The sequence below is a fragment of the Buceros rhinoceros genome, unplaced genomic scaffold, assembly GCF_000710305.1.
Source record: "Buceros rhinoceros silvestris isolate BGI_N320 unplaced genomic scaffold, ASM71030v1 scaffold5280, whole genome shotgun sequence".
Lineage (NCBI taxonomy): Eukaryota > Metazoa > Chordata > Aves > Bucerotiformes > Bucerotidae > Buceros > Buceros rhinoceros.
Genome location: NW_010388895.1, coordinates 28,338 through 47,803, shown reverse-complemented (window position 1 = coordinate 47,803; position 19,466 = coordinate 28,338). Strand labels below are relative to the sequence as shown.

The window sequence follows — 19,466 nt, the reverse complement described above, 5'->3', positions numbered from 1 at the left end:
AGCAGGAATACAGATCTCCGCACCCTGGGGTCCAGATGACCTCTCTTTTGATCTTAAAAGCACCTCACATAGTCACTGTTTTACATTTTTCTTTGCTGGAGTGTGGGCTGTGTTCCTATAGTTGAGGAGAACAGCACTGTGCTACTGGCATCCTATGAACTCACGACCTTATATTTGTATTGCCTATAAATCAGCTTGTATATCCACAGCATTGAAAGCTTCTTGTTTACAGTGAAATATCTGTCTTCCCCAGCTCTTTGGGTTTAGCGATTCTGGGCTGTGAAGTCTGCAGATGAAATAATACAATTTCCATCCCTTTATGGCACTGGTATTTTCAAATACATTTCTTCTGGTATATTCCTTATTAATATCTAATATAATACTTTCTTATTTTCAAAACTCATTTTATAATGCATTGCTGTTACACATTTATTTCCACTTTGTTTTCATTATAAATGCTTTTTTATGTTAGATGGAGAAAGAAAGAGAGATAGTCCAGAAAGTTCAATGATGTGTAGTTGTCTCAGTAAAATTATTGTTGCCATACATTAGAGATGAATTTCAAGATGTGTGGTATCTGGAAGGATCAAAAATTCAAAAACATTGACTTTCTTTCCGTAATTTAATTCTGTCACTTAGAGCCACGTAGTCTTGAGAATTATAATTTATATTCTCTGTTTCAGTGTTATGACATGATGTTATTTTTCAAGATTTGGCATAATTAGAGTGCTCTAGACAAACATAAAGGTCCACAGTCTTGTTTTGTTTTTTTTTTCCTTTTGAAAACCTCTGACTTACTAAACTAATGGAACATATGTAGAACTAAAAATATATAGAATCATAGAATGGTTTGGGTTGGAAGAGATTTTCAAAGCTCATCTAGTCCGACCCCCCTGCAGTGAGCAGGGACACCTTCAAATAGATCAGGTTACCCAGAACCCTGTCCAGCCTGACCTTGAATGTTTCAGGGATGGGGCATCGAATTTTAGGTGGAACTGGACCTACGCTCTTCTCCTATTTTAGCTACAGAAACTCCCAGTAACCTCAAAGAATATATATGTCTGCAGAGACTTACCAGGCCAGAAAAAGAGAAATCCCTACCCAAGAGTTTACAGTCAGCATCATGAAAATGGTAATTACCTGCTGTGGTTCTTGCCATAACAGAGATCATCTGTTGCTCCTCTCCAAGAAATGTCCTTCACCAACCAACATTTCTGTCACAAGAGCTTCAGCCACCCCCCAGCAACATCCAACAGAGATCATTTACTCCAACCCCCCTGTAATAGGCAGGGCCATCTTCAATAGATCAGGTTGCTCAGAGCCCTCTCCGACTTGACCTGGAGTGTTTCCAGCGATGGGGCATCTACCACCTTCCTGGGCAACCTGTGCCAGTGTTTCACCATCCTCATTGTAAAAAATTTCTTCCTTATATCTGGTCTGAATCTCCCCTCTTTTACTTTAAAACCACTACCTGTTGTCCTCTCACAATAAGCCTAAAAAAACAGTCCCCATCTTTCTTATAGGCCCCACTTTAAATACTGAAATGTAGCTATAAGGTCTCTCCAGAGCCTTCTCTTCATCAGGCTGAACAACCCCAACTCTCTCAGCCTGTCCTCATAGGAGAGGTAGTCCATCCCTGTGACCATTTTTGTGGGTCTCCTCTGGACCTGCTCCAACAGTTCCATGCCCTTTTTATGCTGAGGACTCCAAAGCTGGACAGTACTGCAGGTGAGGTCTCACTGGAGCCAGGATACAGCTGGCTTTCTGGGCTGTGAGCACACATTGTCAGCTCATGTCCAGCTTTTCATCCACTAGTACCTCCAAGTCCTTCTTCATGAGGCTGCTCTCAATCACATCATCCTGCAGTCTGTATTAATACAGGGGGTTATCCTGCCCCAGGTGCAGGACCTTGTACTTGGCCTTGTCGAACTTCATGAAGTTCACACAAGTTCACTTCTCCGGCTTGTCCAGGTCCCTCTGGTGCCCCTAGTGCACCACTCAGCTTGGTGTCATCTGCAAACTTGCTGAATATACACTTGATCCCACTGTCTATGTCACTGCTGAAGATATAGAACACAGACCCCTGAGGAACACTACTTATCATTGTCACTGCTGAAGATATAGAACACAGACCCCCGAGGAACACTACTTGTCACTGACCTCCATCTGGACATTGAGACATTGACCACTACACTCTGGATCCAACCATACAAACAATTCCTTATCCACCAAACAGACCATCCATCAAATTCTTATCTTTCCTATTGAGAGAGAAAGATTGTTGTGGGTTACCACGTCGAAAGCTTTTCAGAAGTCCAGAAATACAACATCCATAGCTCTTACTCTGTTCACCAATGCAGTCAGTTCATCATAGAAGGCCACTAGGTTGGTCAGGCAGGACTTGCCCTTGGTAAAGCTGTGCTGGCTGTCTCGAATCACCTCCCTGTCCTCCATATGCTTCAGAAGTCCAGAAATACAACATCCATAGCTCTTACTCTGTTCACCAATGCAGTCAGTTCATCATAGAAGGCCACTAGGTTGGTCAGGCAGGACTTGCCCTTGGTAAAGCTATGCTGGCTGTCTCGAATCACCTCCCTGTCCTCTATATGCCTTAGCATAGCTTCTAGGAGGATCTGTTCCATGATTTTCCCAGGCACAGAGGTGAGACTGACAGATCAGCAGTTCCCAGCAGTTCCCTTCTACCCTTTTGAAAAATGGGTGCGATGTTTGTTTCTCTTTTTCCAGTCTTCAGGGATTTCACCTGACTGCCAGGACTTTTCAAATATCATGGAGAGTGGTTTGGCAACTACATCAGCCAGTTCTCTCAGGACTCTGGGGTGCATCTCCTCAGGTCCCATAGACTGCATGTGTGTGTTTGTGCATGTATTTTATACTTACATATAAATGGACACTCACATGCAGAGATACAATTATTTTTCTTCTGGTGCAGTTTCTAAACTGTAGAACAAATGCACAAAACTCTTCCTAATTTTCAAAACTTTGTCGCGGTTTGAAACTAAGAGGCTGTAAGTCTCCAAAAGGTTTCGTGACTTTGTAGGTCTGGAGGGAATGTAAACCCACTGAAACCTACATAAAAGAAAACTTCGTGGCTCATTGAGGTTTGTTGAGGCAAAGGAAAAGAATGTGACACACAGGTTTTAATTTAAAGGGGTGGAAACAGAAGTGTTTTAATGGTGAATGCAATTAAAACCACGAAATATTCAGTCAAAGTAAACAGGATCGGTCTGAAAGGAGAGAGATTAATAAATACGTGAATAGATAGATAGACATTCCTTATCCACTCTCGCTTAAACAAAGGACGCCGCTGGGGTGGGGAGCAGGGAGAATTGCTGGAAAAGTTTTTAACCTCCAGGGTTCAGCCCAGAATGAACTGTCCAAGCAAACTTTTGCAAAAGAAGTCTTTCACCACTGGCAGAAGACTGCATCATATCTTCTCCATCAGACAAAGATGAACGTGTTGGGTCCCGGCAGGACTCATCACCGGCTTTGTGGGCGGCAATTCTGTCTTGTCCTGCAGCAGCAGTGGATCTCTCGATGTGGGGGCGGGGTCTTTTCACATACCCCTTCCCACCCCTCGAGAAAAACAGGAAAGTTGCTTGTGAAAGAAAATCTTTTACTGCTGCGTGGAGGCAAGTGGCATTTTGTTCTCTCTGTGTTAGGAGTCTCTCTCTTGGGTTCTGTTCTGAAATCAAATGTGCATGCCAGGGCATGTCAGAAAAGCTCCACTTTTTTTACGCTTATTTACTTAGGTGTGTCTTAAATGTCTCGATTCCCAATCAGGAAGTGAGAGGGCTGGCGCTTCTCTTCCCAAAAATTGCAAGAGCCCTTTCCTGCACTTTGGGGGGAAGGAGAAAGGGGAGGACAAAGGGCTCACCCGCCGCCGGCGCCATCTTAACCTGTTACAAACTTTAATGAAAGAATAAGGGATGCTGTACAGGTTATACAATCTATGTGCCATGTCAAAGAGTAGTTTTACCTAAATTAAAGAACTAAACTGACTTGAAAGGAAAACATGTGAGTCAGTGCCTAGGCAGCACAGATAACTGGGGAACAGGACTCTGAGTATAACTCTGAACCTAAAGTAACGTGGAAATTCAGCTGTATCCACAAATTTGGCATGAGTAGCTAGTAAATAATGACAAGGTTATGCAGCCAGTCTAATATTCTCTCTCTTTTCTCACCCCTACCTTACACAGGTAAGGGTTCTGTTGCTCAGCAGAACATTTTTTGAGCTTATTTGGCTTTTGAACCTTCGTTTGTTTTTGAGGCTTACTTTTTTTTTCTTGATTAATGAACTAAAGCAGCGTAGTTCCGAGTTGCATGGGCAGGTCAGAGAGGTGGTGGGACTGGGTGACCTGCAGTAGCCAGTGAGGAGACAAGAGCAAGAATTAAATGCTGCCTCTACCATTTCCCTTCAGCATGTGCTGGTCATGGTCAGTTTGAATGGCAAGAGTTCAGGAAGTATATTGCTCCTCTTGCACGTGTACTTCTACCTCCAATGGGCCATACATATATTTACACACATGCATGGGTGAGAGAAGGTGCCAGCTCTCTGGAGCTTGCAAAACAGCATGACTTTGTCCCATGTCAGCAGAATGCTCACCCCATATTAATAGAATGCTGTACACTGGTATACAGTTCCCTGATTTTACCTAGCTTCCAATTTCCAGCTAATAATTCTGAGCCTCTTCCACTCCACACTTCTGTATATAGTCAGCTGTAGTGTCTTTAAATTTCTGCATCTTTCCAGTCCCCAATTTTTTCTCCTTGGTACATATTTCTGTTCTTGAATGGCATTTTTTGCACCTTTATTGTAAGCACAGGGACGACCCAAGCAATGTGACTACAAAGCAGGGAAAGAAGGAAGCAGAGGACAAGTTAAAGGAGAAAAAGGATCAGGTCAGCCTCAATTCTCAGCTATGGCTTCCTTCTCATTCTCTACACGTTAGATAATAAAACCAGCTCTTCTGTTCCACCCTCTATCTCCTCTAAGTCTCTGAGACTGCCTCCTCCATCACTTCCCACTAAGTGCTCTTTCCTAGGAAGAACAGAAGGGATGCTGTAGTTGTAGCCCATAATAATGCCTTTTCTCCTATAGCAGCTATATAGCACTAGAGCAAATTGCTTGTTTGGGTTCTTCTTTTCAGACCATTTATCACCTGATCTGCTCACTATGATTGCTAATATTTCTGGATGTCTGCCTTATATGTTGCCACCAAAATGTCCAAACAATTGCTTAGCTAATAAATATCGGCTCATCACTGGTGCCTGCAATAACAGGTAAGTATGAAAAGAATTGTGCCCTGAAAAATCCTTCTTTCTTATTTTTTTAACTCAAAAAGCTATGTTTACTTTTTCTTAGAAAAATTGGTGCGGGTGACCTTAATCAGCTAACTTTGGCACTAACATGCCTCTAAATTAGGCGCCTCTGAAAACTCACAGGGGAACAAACTCTTCATCTGATCTTTGAATCATCTCTGAAAAATTACACTAATTTTTTCAGACGAGCTCTCCCTATGAAGGCTTCTGATTATTTGAAGAACTTCAAATTCAAGAAGGATTGATTCAGTAGATGCCTTTTTCTGTATAAATTAAACAGACTGAATTCTAACCCAGCATTCATTTTTGATTGAATTGGATAAAATTATATTGAGCAGGAAAATATAATTACTTCGTGAGGAGCAATAAGAAAATCAAGTAGATTTTTATTTTTGTATTTTTCCACAACCTGAACATTTAGCAAGCATGCAACTAAAAATTCTGGGTGATATATTTTTTTCATAGATATATTTATGTAAATATATGCTTATTGTCTATCTGAATTACCATTATTTACTACTATTATCTACTTGTTACCTCATACATGCCGCGATTATTTCCTGCAAAACCCAAGATGACAGATGTAACCATATTTTCAGAATCCTTCAATGCAATGAGGGTATAAAACTGAGAATGAGAGCTCTTTTGAGTACAAGGGTATAAGATATTTATACTCAGCAGCCTTTGGATACATAGGCATAAGGTCACAAACTGAAAGGTAGACTGTCAAGTTGCGAGTGAAGGGCTACAGAGCTGTAGATGGAAAGCCCTTAGCGTTGCATGGGTTGAGACACTGCAACACGGTGAATGAACAGCAGTAAAATTCAGCAGTTTTATTATTCAATCAGTCTGGTTTTATGAGACAGATCTGTTTTGCTACATCACAAGTCATTTGCAAGAAACATGCCTGTTAGGTTCTTTGTTAAAAAGACACAACCTGATATGCATCCATGTTATAAATCTAACTGTGTGGATATCCATAATTTCCCCCAGGCACTTGCAGAGTTGCTTGGAATCTGAACTAGCAGCTAGTATAATATTTGCACTGACAACTCCATCAGGGCTTGGACATATTGGCCAAGATTCATGCAGCTGAACATAGGCACATGACTGAAGGTCTTAATCTGCAGGCATGGCTGCTGTAGACTTTCTCTCCAGAGACAGAGAGAAAATCGCTCTGCTATCAGTAAGGTAAAACATTTTTTTCTCTTCAGTGTCTCTGGTAGTACTAGGATTGCAGTCTGCTTTCTAAAGCTGGGTAGGGTAAATATGATCCACTGAATCTGGTTAGTCTGTATTCTAGTTTGTAAAATTTTATGCTTTCACCAAATCAGTGTTTAAACCCATCACTCATATTTGATGGTGTTTTAGAGTCTTTGCTCTAAACATCTGTAAAAGGTGCAAGGCAGCAAAAAACCCCACCACCATAAAAAAAAACAAACCCCAAACAAAATCAAAGACTTTGAAACCAGCAATTCAGATCTTAATTTAGTCTAAAATGTTTGAGCCCCTTGAAATACCTCAGGCTTTACTGTAATACATCATCTTAAAAAGCCCATTGTACTATAATGTAAACACCATTGTATGATGTAACCCAGCTTCAAGGACGTCAAACATTAAATGAAGTACCAGTCTACTTTTCCCTGCTTTACAGCTGCCACTTTCAGGCAGAAATATATTAGGACCTATGTTGTATTTGTAATTTTAGTCACCCAGTAGGAATGTACAGCTGTGTCATAGATCAGTAACTGCTGCATTTCATAGGTGAAATTAAAAAACAAAATTCAGAGTGGAATTAACTGTTTAACTATAAGAAAAAGCTATTTAAAAATGAGCATGGAGTTTCTTTACAGATGTTTTACTTAATCAGTTTAGATATTTTGGACAAATCAGATAGATTACAAAGCATTTATTCCACAGCACTGAGATTACTTTGTTTTCATGTGAACTTCCTACTACAAAGGTGTAACAGAATAGCATAAACACGGCTTTCTATGGAGAATATCGACATGACATTAGACATTATCAGCAGTGTCATTCTCCACATTTACTAGTAACAAATATCAACAGATTGTATTTTTCTTTCTGCCTGAAGGCTTATGCGTGGATAATAAGTAAAATAAATGTACAACATTCTTCTTAAAATGAAGAGCAAGGGAGACAATGCACATCCAAACAGCTACTCTTTTTCCTGTTTCTTTATCCCAACTAACGAGTGTTGATCTGTGCCATTTTTAGAGTCTAGTGCAATGACAGGGATTCAAAGGTGAAGGAATTACAGATTCTAAAGCAAAGGAATATCACAGTGCAATTAACCTCATCTTAGCTTTCTGAAGTACATGTCTACTGAACTTCTGAAGTATATGTCGACTGCAGGGCTGCAGCTTTGGCTGCTCTTAATAGTGAGAGATAGGCTGGGATAACAGGATGAACCCAGGAGTTGTCTATCTCTCTGGCTTGATGGATGGGTGCTTAGATGACTAGATTACATTTCGTATAGCTAATATTTGGACAGGTAAGAGGATTTTTATCTGCAGCATTTCTATTTCATTTCTGTGTCATTAACCATTTCATCATGCAAGGACTTGATGCTTGATCTGAAGGTCTAATACTGTCAGAGTAGGGGTATGAATATGGTTCACTAGTAGAAATAATGAGCAGTCCCGAGTGAATCCATTGTCTGTAAGAAAGAATTTACCTGTTTCCTTTAGGATAGTTGCTTCACTTCAATACAAGTTAAATGTTCAGTTTAGTGGCAGGCTTATTTTTAAGAAGTTTCCCATGTTTACCAGAAGTTATGTCCATGGTACCTCACAGCAATGTAAAACATGACAAAATCTAATTATTAAATTGCCATATGACATTCGTTCTTTCTACCTCAAACTAGGCAGGACATTAAAATTACATTCAAAGGACACAAATCTGGATAGCAAATGGCATCTTATAATTGAGGTTCCTTCTAAGGGTGCCAAAACAAAATCCAAACTGTGCAACTGGAGTATTTCACAAGGGAATGAGAAGTCCTACTTCCCATATACAGAATGCACAGTAATAAACTTTGACTACTCTATAAAGCTGTACGGTACCAAAATCTCAGCTGTTGTGGATAAAAACCCTTTTAACTCAAGCAAGATTCCAAGACATTAACGTGTTTAATTTAATAATAAGGCGGCATCTGAGAAGGGTTTGCCTAAAGTAGCATTCTAGTGATTTGCTAAAATATAAAAGCAATCAGGAGAAAAATGAGCGGTTAAGCAGTTAAATTAATGTTTCATTATTTTTAATTGAGTGAAATAGCACTACACTATGTGCAGTATTTTATGCAATTTCAATAAAGGCAAATCAACTGTAACTAATTTGAATGCTTTATTAAAGCATACTTCAACCTTCAAGTGTGAATTATTGTAGATAATTAAGTGTATTACTGTACCATATAGCTTGCTAAATTGAGCCACTTCACTGTGCTGGAGATCAATGAAGTATTAATAAAATAATTGTTCCTTCTTTAGCATCCCAATAGACACATAAATGAATGTCTGAACACTGCATAGTTCTACTAACTGTGCTAATATTTCTTGTTCCTTGTAGCTTACTTTACAATTTCAGTCAGCTCATTACATTGCAAAAATTAAATTTCTTATTTTTAATGTCTATATATATATTTAACAATTATGAAATACATTGAACAGATCATGATTAAAAAAAACCAACAAAAACACAACAACAACCAGAAAAACCCCTAAGATATGCAGGAAAAATGCATTAGAAATGTTCGTGATAGAAGGAAAATTAATTGGGTCAAGCCCAAGGCTCACTGACTATACTAATAAATAAAAATCACCAGGAATAATTTCCTGGCCCTCAAAACAAGTATGGCCTGACTCTTGCCACCCTTTTTCTCCTAGACTTTTGTCTAAACCTTTTTACTCTCCTTCCCTCTTCCAAGCAGGCTGGCTGCAGGATGGCAAACTGTCATGCATTAAAGCCAAGGTGTGTCCAGACAGGTGTTATTCAGAGAAATGCTAGTTGGTGTGAGCAAAAACCACACTGCAGATAGTGTCAACAACTTAAAAGCATGGTTAAATGCATGCCAGTACTTGTGCTTGTGCTTGGCTGAACCCAAGTAATTAGTATAGATGCAACCAGAGAGAGCATTGACACTGAATTCAGAAACTTTAGCCGTCATTCCCCTGTGCTCAATTCTTTCTCTTTGGGTCTTGCTAAATGACTGCTTCTGTATGACCAGTATCCATTTTTCTTTTAAGCTTTCTTCACCTTTATTCTAGGGCTTCTTTGTATTGTCCTATCTTGTTTTCCTGGCTATTGTTCTAAAAATTATCTTTTAAAAGATGCCAGCAAAGGCACTTAAGAGTGTATCTGACTTTAAGGGGAATGAGGATACTATCAGGAAATTACCATTAGAGCAAGAGTTTCAAAGATGTCAGAAGGTAAACAACTTACGTTATAAACATGATAGTAATATTTCATTAGTAACTCAATTTTTCTTTATTTTCCTTTCAAGTCAAACTGATGTTGGTATACATGAAGATCAGTATTGACTATTTGATATTATTGTATATTTATGTTATTTTATATCCAGATAATTTTATAATCAGAATATATATATTTTATAAAATATATAATTAATCTTAATGTACTCAGAGGTGGAGAATTATTTTTATTTTGCTGCTTTTTTGTTGGGTTTTTTGGTGGGATTTTTGTTTGTTTTGTTCTTTTTTTCTTTTCCTAGGGAACATCCTAGATGGGGAGCATCCAACACAGCATTGGTTATTTTTATTTTGCTGCTTTTTTGTTGGGTTTTTTGGTGGGATTTTTGTTTGTTTTGTTCTTTTTTTCTTTTCCTAGGGAACATCCTAGATGGGGAGCATCCAACACAGCATTGGCTAGGTGGCTTCCACCAGAATATGAAGATGGAGTCAGCCAACCTCGAGGATGGGATCCCAGCATCCAATACAATGGATTCCAGCTACCCTTGGTTAGAAAGTGCACCACTAGATCTCTTGAAACATTTACACTGGACTATACACCTGCCACCACAGACTTCCATTCACATCAATAAATCAAACAGCAAAAGAATCTGTTGAGTTCAGCTAAGGAGACACTAGCTTCACTAAAGCTGAAGTTCAGTCACCCAAACAGTGAGAAGTCCCCTGCACTTGGGCTGAAGTAAGACCATGGATCAGTGCAGGGGGCTCTGACAGTCTTGGAGGGCAGCTCTGCCGAAAAGGACCGTGGTCGAAAGCAGACAGGGCATGAGCCAGGCACAGGGCAGCCAGCAAACCCAGGGTGATGATTGCTCAGCCTAGAGAAAAGGTGGTGCAGGACAGACCTAATCACAGCCCTCCCACACTGAAAAGACCATTATAGAGAAGAAGGTCTTTGTAAAGATGCATACTAAGACAGCAAGAGGCAATGGTCACAAGTTACTCTAGAAGAAATTTTGTCTTGTTACCAAAAAAAAATTGTTGTGAGAACAAATAAATGTTGGAAGAGACTGCCTAGACAACTGCTGGAATATCCCGCATGGGAAATCCACAACACCTGGGTCGATGGAGCTCTGAATAACCTAATCTCTGCTTTCAATAGAAAGCTGCACCATGTGGTCTCCAGAGTTTCCTTCCAGCCTAGACTTTCCAGATGATTTTGTGATTCTTTGTTTTGGCCTTTATTCAGGGAAGGAGGAGGAAGAAAACAGGGTGGGATGTTAACTGACTAAATATAAAGCATATCGGCATGCTAGCATGCGTACGTGTGTAAGCAGTGTACACCCTTACTCCTAGATTAGTGGACCATAACTGAAAAAGAATTACTGTCAAATCATAACTTCATCTTTTAGCTAGACCAAGTTACTGAGCTAAGAAAACACTGCTGTATTTATAGATTTTAGCAGCTCATATACTTAAAAAATAGCAGAGCTGCTATAGAGGGAAGTTTGAACAAAAATAGTTTCATAGAGGACCGAGTGAAAAATTCCCCAGTACAGTGTGTAATGATTTGGTCTGGGTTTACTAGTTCTGGTTTGTCATCACTGCTTCGAAACCTGACTTTTAATGGACTCAAAATGTTGTTATTTTAATCACTATATGTTTAGTATGGAGGAGCAACAGGATTTAGTGTTAATGTAATCTGTAACTCATGATTTTAATTAAATAACACTGTCTCTAAGTGGCACAACTTAGCACTTAAAGATGAAAACCTGACATTTACACAGGTAAATTTCCAGTAGATGGTACAAGGTGCCTTTTTCTAGATTCATTAGGGTACATGCTTGTGAAGAAAAACACACTAAAACAAAACGATATGACTGCAACAAATCTGGGCATATTGGACCATCAGCAAGGTTCTCTGATTTCTTTTCAAGTAAGATAAGATAAAACTAGTGCCATAGATGTTTTTCCTCATTTACGTAATTATCCTTTTTTTTTTTTACTTTTAGTTATCCAATTATATCCTTTAAAAAGCAACATGCAAGTGATGTGAAGGTGAGAGATAAGCGTGAGGATTATTATAAAGCAATATTAGAATGCAGCATAGCTATGTAAGTTAACAATGGTAAGAGAATCTTACTAACTGCAAGAAAAGATGTTCATGCTTTGTGGCCACCAAAGCTATTAAAATACTGGTATGAAGACTTGTATTCCTGGAGACCTCTGTGAATCTCTATTCTTAACTATTTCGATATAAAGCCTGATGTTCTTAACAAGTCCCACATTGCCTCTTGTCCCTACCAATTCTATTTAACTGCACCTGCCTTATACATTCATTATATAGCCCTTATATTTATCACAGACTCTATGACTATTGTAAGCACTGCCCTTTGAGTTGCTTGACTTCTAAGGCAGCTGCTGTATGCAAGGGAATATTTTGCAGCATGAGGGAGGATTCTGTGAACAATGAGATCACAAACTGAATCATCACAAACTGACTGCTGATTTTGCTCTGGTGGTTTTGCTGGGTCATTAGTATAGACTGGACATGTAGCATAGGTATCTCCATGTGTTCCGCCTCAGAGCATCTGTGTCCCTATGCAGCTTTCACAGAAGTGCCTCAGAAATATATCGCCTTCTCCTTCCTGGGAAAATGAAACAGAGCTTTCAGCTACTGTGTATTTGCAACCTAGGCTGTCTCCTGGGCTGCATAAGCTGCTCCATTTATGTATGGAGCAGCACAGAGCCTCTGTGTATCCACAGTGATTTGAGGTTGCCCAGCAAACAGAATCCATTTGTTAAAGAAGTGGAAAATAGAATAAATAGAAAGAAAACTTTTTGACAGTCTAAGAACAATGTGCAGTTTTCAAAATTCTCTGAAAAGGAACAGATCAAAGATACACTGTTTGTTTGGCAAATGTATATAAAAACTCAGCTGAAACTTCTTTGAATCTACTTGTGGCACCAGTATCTCAGCTCCTGAACAGAAATAAGAGTCTGTCAGAAGTGTCTTGTGTCATTGTTGGAATTTTTTTGGTTTTGATTTCAGGTAAACCTTTAAAAGTAGTCTAGAACATTGAGTATTATAAGGGTGTAGAGGAGGGGAAAGGTGACTTTTATCACTGTTCCCCCCACTTTTTAGAGTTTAATAATTTTGTGACACTTAAATAAGACTTGGAACTCAAGGTAAATTATTTCTCTTCCCAGGTTCGTGAAGTGACGAGAAAAATTATTCACGCATCTAATGAGGCTGTTACTGAAGACAACCTGTATTCTGATATGTTGATGGTATGGGGACAGTACATAGATCATGACATTGCATTCACACCCCAGAGCACAAGTAGAACCACCTTCCTAAATGGAATGGAGTGCCAGATGACATGTGAAAAACAAAATCCGTGTTTTCCAATAGAGGTAAGATTCTAAATTAATTTTTTCAAGATAAGTTCCAGACTCTAAACAGATGAGTAAAGTAAAACACATTAGTGATACTCACACTCAATATAAAGCACATTGATAGATCATCCCAAAATATTAGAGCAAAGAGTCATAGAAAAATTGAAACCCAATGCAACTATTAAATGAAACAGGTAGATATGTAAATTGTTTTTTAGAGATAAAAAACTATAGCTAAGGTACATATTACAAGTATCAAATTTTTCAATCTTTCAGATTTATGCTGCAGAGAAACCTTACTAGCTCCCGCTAATGTTACTGTTTTCATGCTTCCTTTGGGGAAAACAGGGAAGTAGCCATAAATAATTCTGAGTTTAAATTGTTAGCTAGATAAAGTGAAAGGATTTTAATTTTACTCAGTGAAAGCAAACATATTTCTGGCAGCTAAGGCAAACTTTTGAAGAGACCTATCTTTTTAACGTATGTATAAAATGATCTTTAGGGAGATGCTGACACTTAGACACACGATCTCTTTGCTTTGAATGGATGGAAACCATGAATTCAAAGCTTGTTAGAGGGTTAGAAGAAACATAAATTGGTATAAATATAGGATCCTGTATTCTTGTCCAATCAACTTAAAAGTACAGTCATTCTTTCACTCAAAAAAGTTACATGGCAAAGTGAAACCAATTTTTTGTTTCTCAAAGCACAGACTGTCCATCGCATGCTACAGGAGAGCCCCATGCCCCTGTCAGCCCTTGGACTAAAGCCCCCATCTCTATCCAGAGCAATCTAAATTACATACCTTAGGGTTGGAGCTTGATTACTGAGCAGCTTCTCTATGCACTGAAGACAATGTGGGGAATAAGTTCCATCAGAATAGAGAATGCTTCCCCATAGCAAACCGTGACTGATAACCATGCCACAGTGTCCTTTTGTTTTAACTGCCTCATTCCGCTTCCACTAAACATAAAGAAAATATTTGGCTAATTGTAGTAGGAACTGAGTCGGGTCCCGTGTTGAAAGATGGCTCATCTTCCATCTATTGGAAGAATCTAAAACACATGGAAGGCTAAGTGAAATTAATGATGGCCTGCGATTTTACCACAGACAGGTAAATCTAGTCTCTCTTGCCCAGGAGATACGGACTTTTAAAAGTTTGCAAGCATAACTTGAGAGCGTTCAGAAAGAGCACAGGTTAATTAAACAATTACATTCTTGGGACACTGGGTGACTGGCTAGCCTGGTTTAGCCACAGCAACCCTAATTACAATGAGTCTTCCGTAGTTCTGACAAAAATCTCTAGTTTACTATGTCTCACATTTCCATCTGGGGCAAGAAATTATTTATTCTGTTTATACTCTAAGTAATAGACTTGGAAACATTTGCATTCTCAAAGTCTTATCAGGAGAGGCTAGAGCAGAAGTTCTCTGCCTGAAGTGCTTCACATGATGTAGTGAAGGAGGTGGAGTGTGTCTCCACCACATGAGGCCATGTGGTCAAGTATTAACGCCCATTTTTTAACAGTTAGTTTACTGAGAAATTTTAAACTGAAAAGTCTTTGAAAGCTTGTGTATTGTGTTTATGGCATACAAAACCACCACATCTTATTATTACTAAATAGATTTTTTTAATTTAGAAGAGACTCGTACTGTTGCCCATAACTTGAATCAAATGTGGATCACAGGGACCGTAGAAGTCTAATCACTGAACCCTAACTAGTTCAAGCTTACTCATCCTGTCTGCCTAAAAATGAGGCAATTTAAGGCATCTTTGAGAACAGGCCCCAAGGCTAATATTACTCATGTGATATGTAGCAGCACTACAGTGCAGAAAGAAGCTGCACATTTTACCATGGCATAGACCCACAAGTGCATTCATCAGTGTTCTAAACCAGGGACATATTTTTGATTTCTATCATCTTGGAGCTGTGAAGAGATTCATCATAGAGTATGTTTCAAGGATGCTCTTGAAGGCAGGTTACATGTACATGTACTAAATCTAGCACTGAATGTAGACTGGGAGCCGCAGTGTAGCCTAGCAGGGAGCAGCGTCAAGGCATACGCATGGCTGCCTTTAAGAGTTAGTGCCTGATACCCAGAGTGGTCATGGCAGGGAGACCTGTAAAGAAATTCAGACATGACACTGTAAGTCTTAGATCTAAGTTTCCCAACTTGTGAATTTTTCAGCTCCATTCTGTTATTACTCTGTTATTCACAGCTTAGAGGGACTGACGTGAAGATGGTTGTTCTTTTGCTTTTAAAATATGTTTAGTATTTTGTGAGTGTTTTTGTCAAAGGTGTAGAATAAACACTGTCTTGAAAAAAATTATTTATTAATGTCACCAGAGGAACTATTTTGTGAACACTGAATCAAAATGCTCTTACCCCCTAGAACTGATCTTCTTCCTGAAATCCAAATTCAAACTAATCTCCGTCTATTAGATATTTGGTAACTAGCCACAGTTAGTTTTATACGTTTGTTTTGTATATGAAGAAACAGCGGCTGGTTTCCAAAGACAGGGAAATCAATAGCATATTATCCAACAATGTAAACACAGAGGCTGCAGTTTGCACTCTTGCTGTGTTCCTGGAACAGCGGTACCCAAGGGAGAATCCACAGGTGGGAAAGGATATGCCCTCTCTGGGGTTTCACCAGAGAGAGGAAGCTCCTGAATGTGCAAGTTAGGGAAGCTGTCTGGAAAACGTTCTGAAGCAGTGCAGTTCAGTGGAGGATTGAAAGCTGTGGTAGTGCATTAATATTAATAACAAGTGCAGGTAGATGATTCATAGGTTAGCAGGAACCATTATGATTTTCTATTCTGGACATTTTCATAATAAAGGCTATAGAATTTCACCCAGTGATTCTCACATTGAATCTGTAGCTTCTGGTAAAGCCTGAACAGCCTTTCTGTCTCCTTCCAGAATCCCATATTGGGCGGGGGAGGGAGGAAGACAAAATCGCTAGCTTTAGTTTATACTTCTTTCACAGCATCCTGACACATGGAACAGGGCTGTGGAGATAGCTTGTCATTCCTCAGGTTATCATTTCAGGTTAGGGCTGAGACTTGATGAGGTATTAGAAAGACTCATAGGAGAAATACTGACTTTATTTAGTATTAATTGCATTCCTGACAATGAGTTAGACACGGCATGTACACATAGTAAGATGTAATCCTGAAAAGCTTTCAGACAGTTAGTTCGGGTACAAAAACATGGAAAAGAAACAGAGTAACAGAAAAGCAGAGGTGATTTGCAAAAGATGACGTTTAACATGACAGGTTACTTTCTCAGCTAGAAATGGATCAGTCTGCATGTGCTTGAGAACCAGCAAAGTGAGCTCCTGCCTCTTTCTTCTGTGTTTCCGAGGGAGCAGCTCACTGTCAGGTGGAGTCATCGACTCTTCTCTGAATTTCATGTCCACAAGTAAATATTCATGTTTTCTTTATTGAAAAACTTTCATAGACCATAAGCTAGATTTTACAAGGTCATTTCCCACAGAACAAATTCACGATAAGAAAGCCTTTTCTTTAACTGAAGTAACAGCTTAGACATTGCAGTACTCTGAAAGTATCAGTGCCTTTCATTTTCCTACACTATAAACAGGTTTGACCATGCATATATAATAACAGTTTAAATCAGTGTGCAGCTATACTAGGAAAACTATTGTGGCCAGAAATGGTTTTGTTGTGAGATCTTTTCCTCTAGAATTACGCAAGGCAGAGAAAAAATTGTTATGGATATTCTTCATTAATATTTTGAGAAAAACCTGATTCTCTATGCATTTCAGCAGAAAAGGGTCGTCTTTTTTTTTTTTAGAATTTTTTTTTTAATGTCATTTGAATAATAACATAAAGAACCTCTTGTTTGCACATTTAACTGCAGGCTGTTCAGTACTTACCCTATGCAAAAGGAAAGGGCTGTATTACGCAGTTCTGCCAGCCCCTTAATGCTCATTACTGCTGTTTTTCTCCACAGGGGCACAGAATGCTTTGAAATGAAATTGCAAAAGGCAGTTAACAAAAGATTATTCATTATGAACTTCATTCACTGTTGATACACTGTTTTCTTGTGAGCCTTGCTGCTTAACAACATAAAGGTGGCACATACATTTTTTTTCCCAGTGATTGCTGAATTCTTCCAGGCTTTCCTGATAATTAAAGGAGGAGGCACTCCAACATACACAATGCTGTGGCTGTCAAGTTCACGTATTTGTAGTATGCGATGAGCTCTTGCTTACATTACCAGCTGAAGAGTAAAAGAAGCCACACTAATAGCAAGAGACTTAAAAATAGAGACAAATACTAAATAGAAAACCCAAGGCAGAGAAATTACTGATTTCAGAAATCAGTGAAAGAAAGAAAAGGGAAAAGAAATTACATATTTCCTTAAAAATAACCTACTTTGATTTGCTAAAACCTAAGTAGTAAAGAAATATTAGTAGAATTTCTTTACCAAACAAAACTTCAAAAACAAGTTAAAACATTTCTTAACATAATGTTTTATTGGTATCAATTCCTACTACTGTGAGTCCTCAGTAGTAAGAAAATTTTACTTGATTTAATAAATGAGGTAGCGATGTTATTACATGAAGCTCTTGAATTCCTTTCCAAAGTTGCTTTGTTACTTTTACCCCAAATTTAATGACTCTTTTATCTTCAGAGACTGGTCTTTGTATTACGGAGGTATGAAGGATAAATTACAACATTTTATGTAACACCTGCACTATTCACTGTCTTCTGCCAAAGAGCTTTCAAAAACGAAAAGCAAGGAGATAGAATTAACATAAAAAGGGTTAGCTCAGGTGTCTGTACAAAACATTTATTTTCTCTTAGTCAAATGTTTGAATGTTTTGGGTTTGGTTTTTTTTTTTTTTGCTGGGGTATTTCAGCAGCTTTAGTTAATGTTATCTGTTCCTATTTCATGCTGATTAATTGATAAGAAAACTCCAGCCTTGTATTCCCGGGAACTCAGACTCCATGATTTTTATAACATTTTTAATTTACATTAATCTTTTTTAAACTCTTGGAATGGAAGCATTGTTATGGTACACAATGCAGTGCTGTTAAAAATCAGAAATAATATGATTTTCAGAAAAACAGAGTTCGTAAAGCCAAGTGTATATTAGACAATGAAGATAGATTTTAGTTATTTTGAAACCTGGCAGGTTTTGGTTTAGTGATGAACTCTATTCTTTGAAATGGAATTGATATGCTGAGCTTTCCTTTCAGGATCCTACCATGTGAATAAAACCTTTCCCCCTCTTCCTTTCTGTCCTCCTCCAAGATCTTTGCTGCCCTCCCCACAGCTGTTAAGTTATTCCTATGTTGTTTTCAGTGCTCTACAGTGGAAAAACTTCCAGCTCTTAGGTTTGGGCTGTATTTTCTCCTGAGAACCCTACCTATACCCCAAGGTTTAGTTTGATAATTCTCACATGTTTCTCCCATGCCCTTTACCTATATTTTGAGTGGCTGACTGTGCAACTGGTTGGTTCAGACTAAATGAATGCTGACTATCCATCATCCACACAAATGCTGGGTCACCGTTTGACCTCAGTCTCTTGGCTCTATGTGAACCAAACCAACAAAGAACTGGGAAGCATCTCATTTGTGAAAGGCTATATTCAGCCTTTGTGCTTTATAAAGACAGTCAGAATTTAACACAGTGACAGCTGTCACTGTAAAATAATGTGGGGAAAAGATTGTGGGGGACTGGCAGAAAGCAGAGAATAATTACATACATTTTTTAGTTAGGAAACTGGATTAAAATTAAGTATTGACATAAAGATTGTACAGCATGCTGCTGCAGACATTGAAACTCCTCATTACCCTTTTATGCATATGTGTAAACCTGCTGTTTCACTTGGTGTTCAATAGAACATAAGTTGTCCAGATGTTCACATCTCCACTGTGATACGTTTCATGATGAACTGATTGTGAATCCAGGCTAATTTATAAAGATCTATGCAAAAAAGGGTTACATCAGTAGCTTGCTCTTATAACAGAGTAAAGATTTGGGGGTTTATTTCTGTCTGCTTAAAAAGGATTAAATCATGTTTTTGCTTAAATCTAGAGGAAAACAGTCTCTACAGGTTTAGAATGTCACTCCAGTAGGTGGGATGAGAGCAAGTGAAAACTGAGACAGAAGACGGAAATATTTACACAAGTCTTAATTCAATATCTACAGCTGTTACCTTTATCTCAGAAAATACATTTAATTTTTTTTTTTTTTTTTAATACAGGTGACCACCAATGATACATTAAATGCAGGGATGGATTGCCTG

At 38.6% G+C, this 19,466-nt stretch overlaps 1 protein-coding gene across 1 annotated transcript in view; it reads left to right on the top strand.

Moving 5' to 3' along the window:
- The window catches only part of TPO (thyroid peroxidase), a gene marked incomplete at its 3' end in the record, with an annotated part of 77,458 nt that overhangs the window by 42,151 nt on the left and 15,841 nt on the right, over positions 1–19,466 (top strand). Inside the window, exons 6-9 of the mRNA XM_010131844.1 lie at positions 5,169–5,301; positions 10,207–10,336; positions 12,996–13,202; positions 19,425–19,465. Of these exons, the coding sequence (XP_010130146.1) occupies positions 5,169–5,301; positions 10,207–10,336; positions 12,996–13,202; positions 19,425–19,465 (511 nt within the window). The remainder of the gene's footprint in view (positions 1–5,168; positions 5,302–10,206; positions 10,337–12,995; positions 13,203–19,424; position 19,466) is intronic.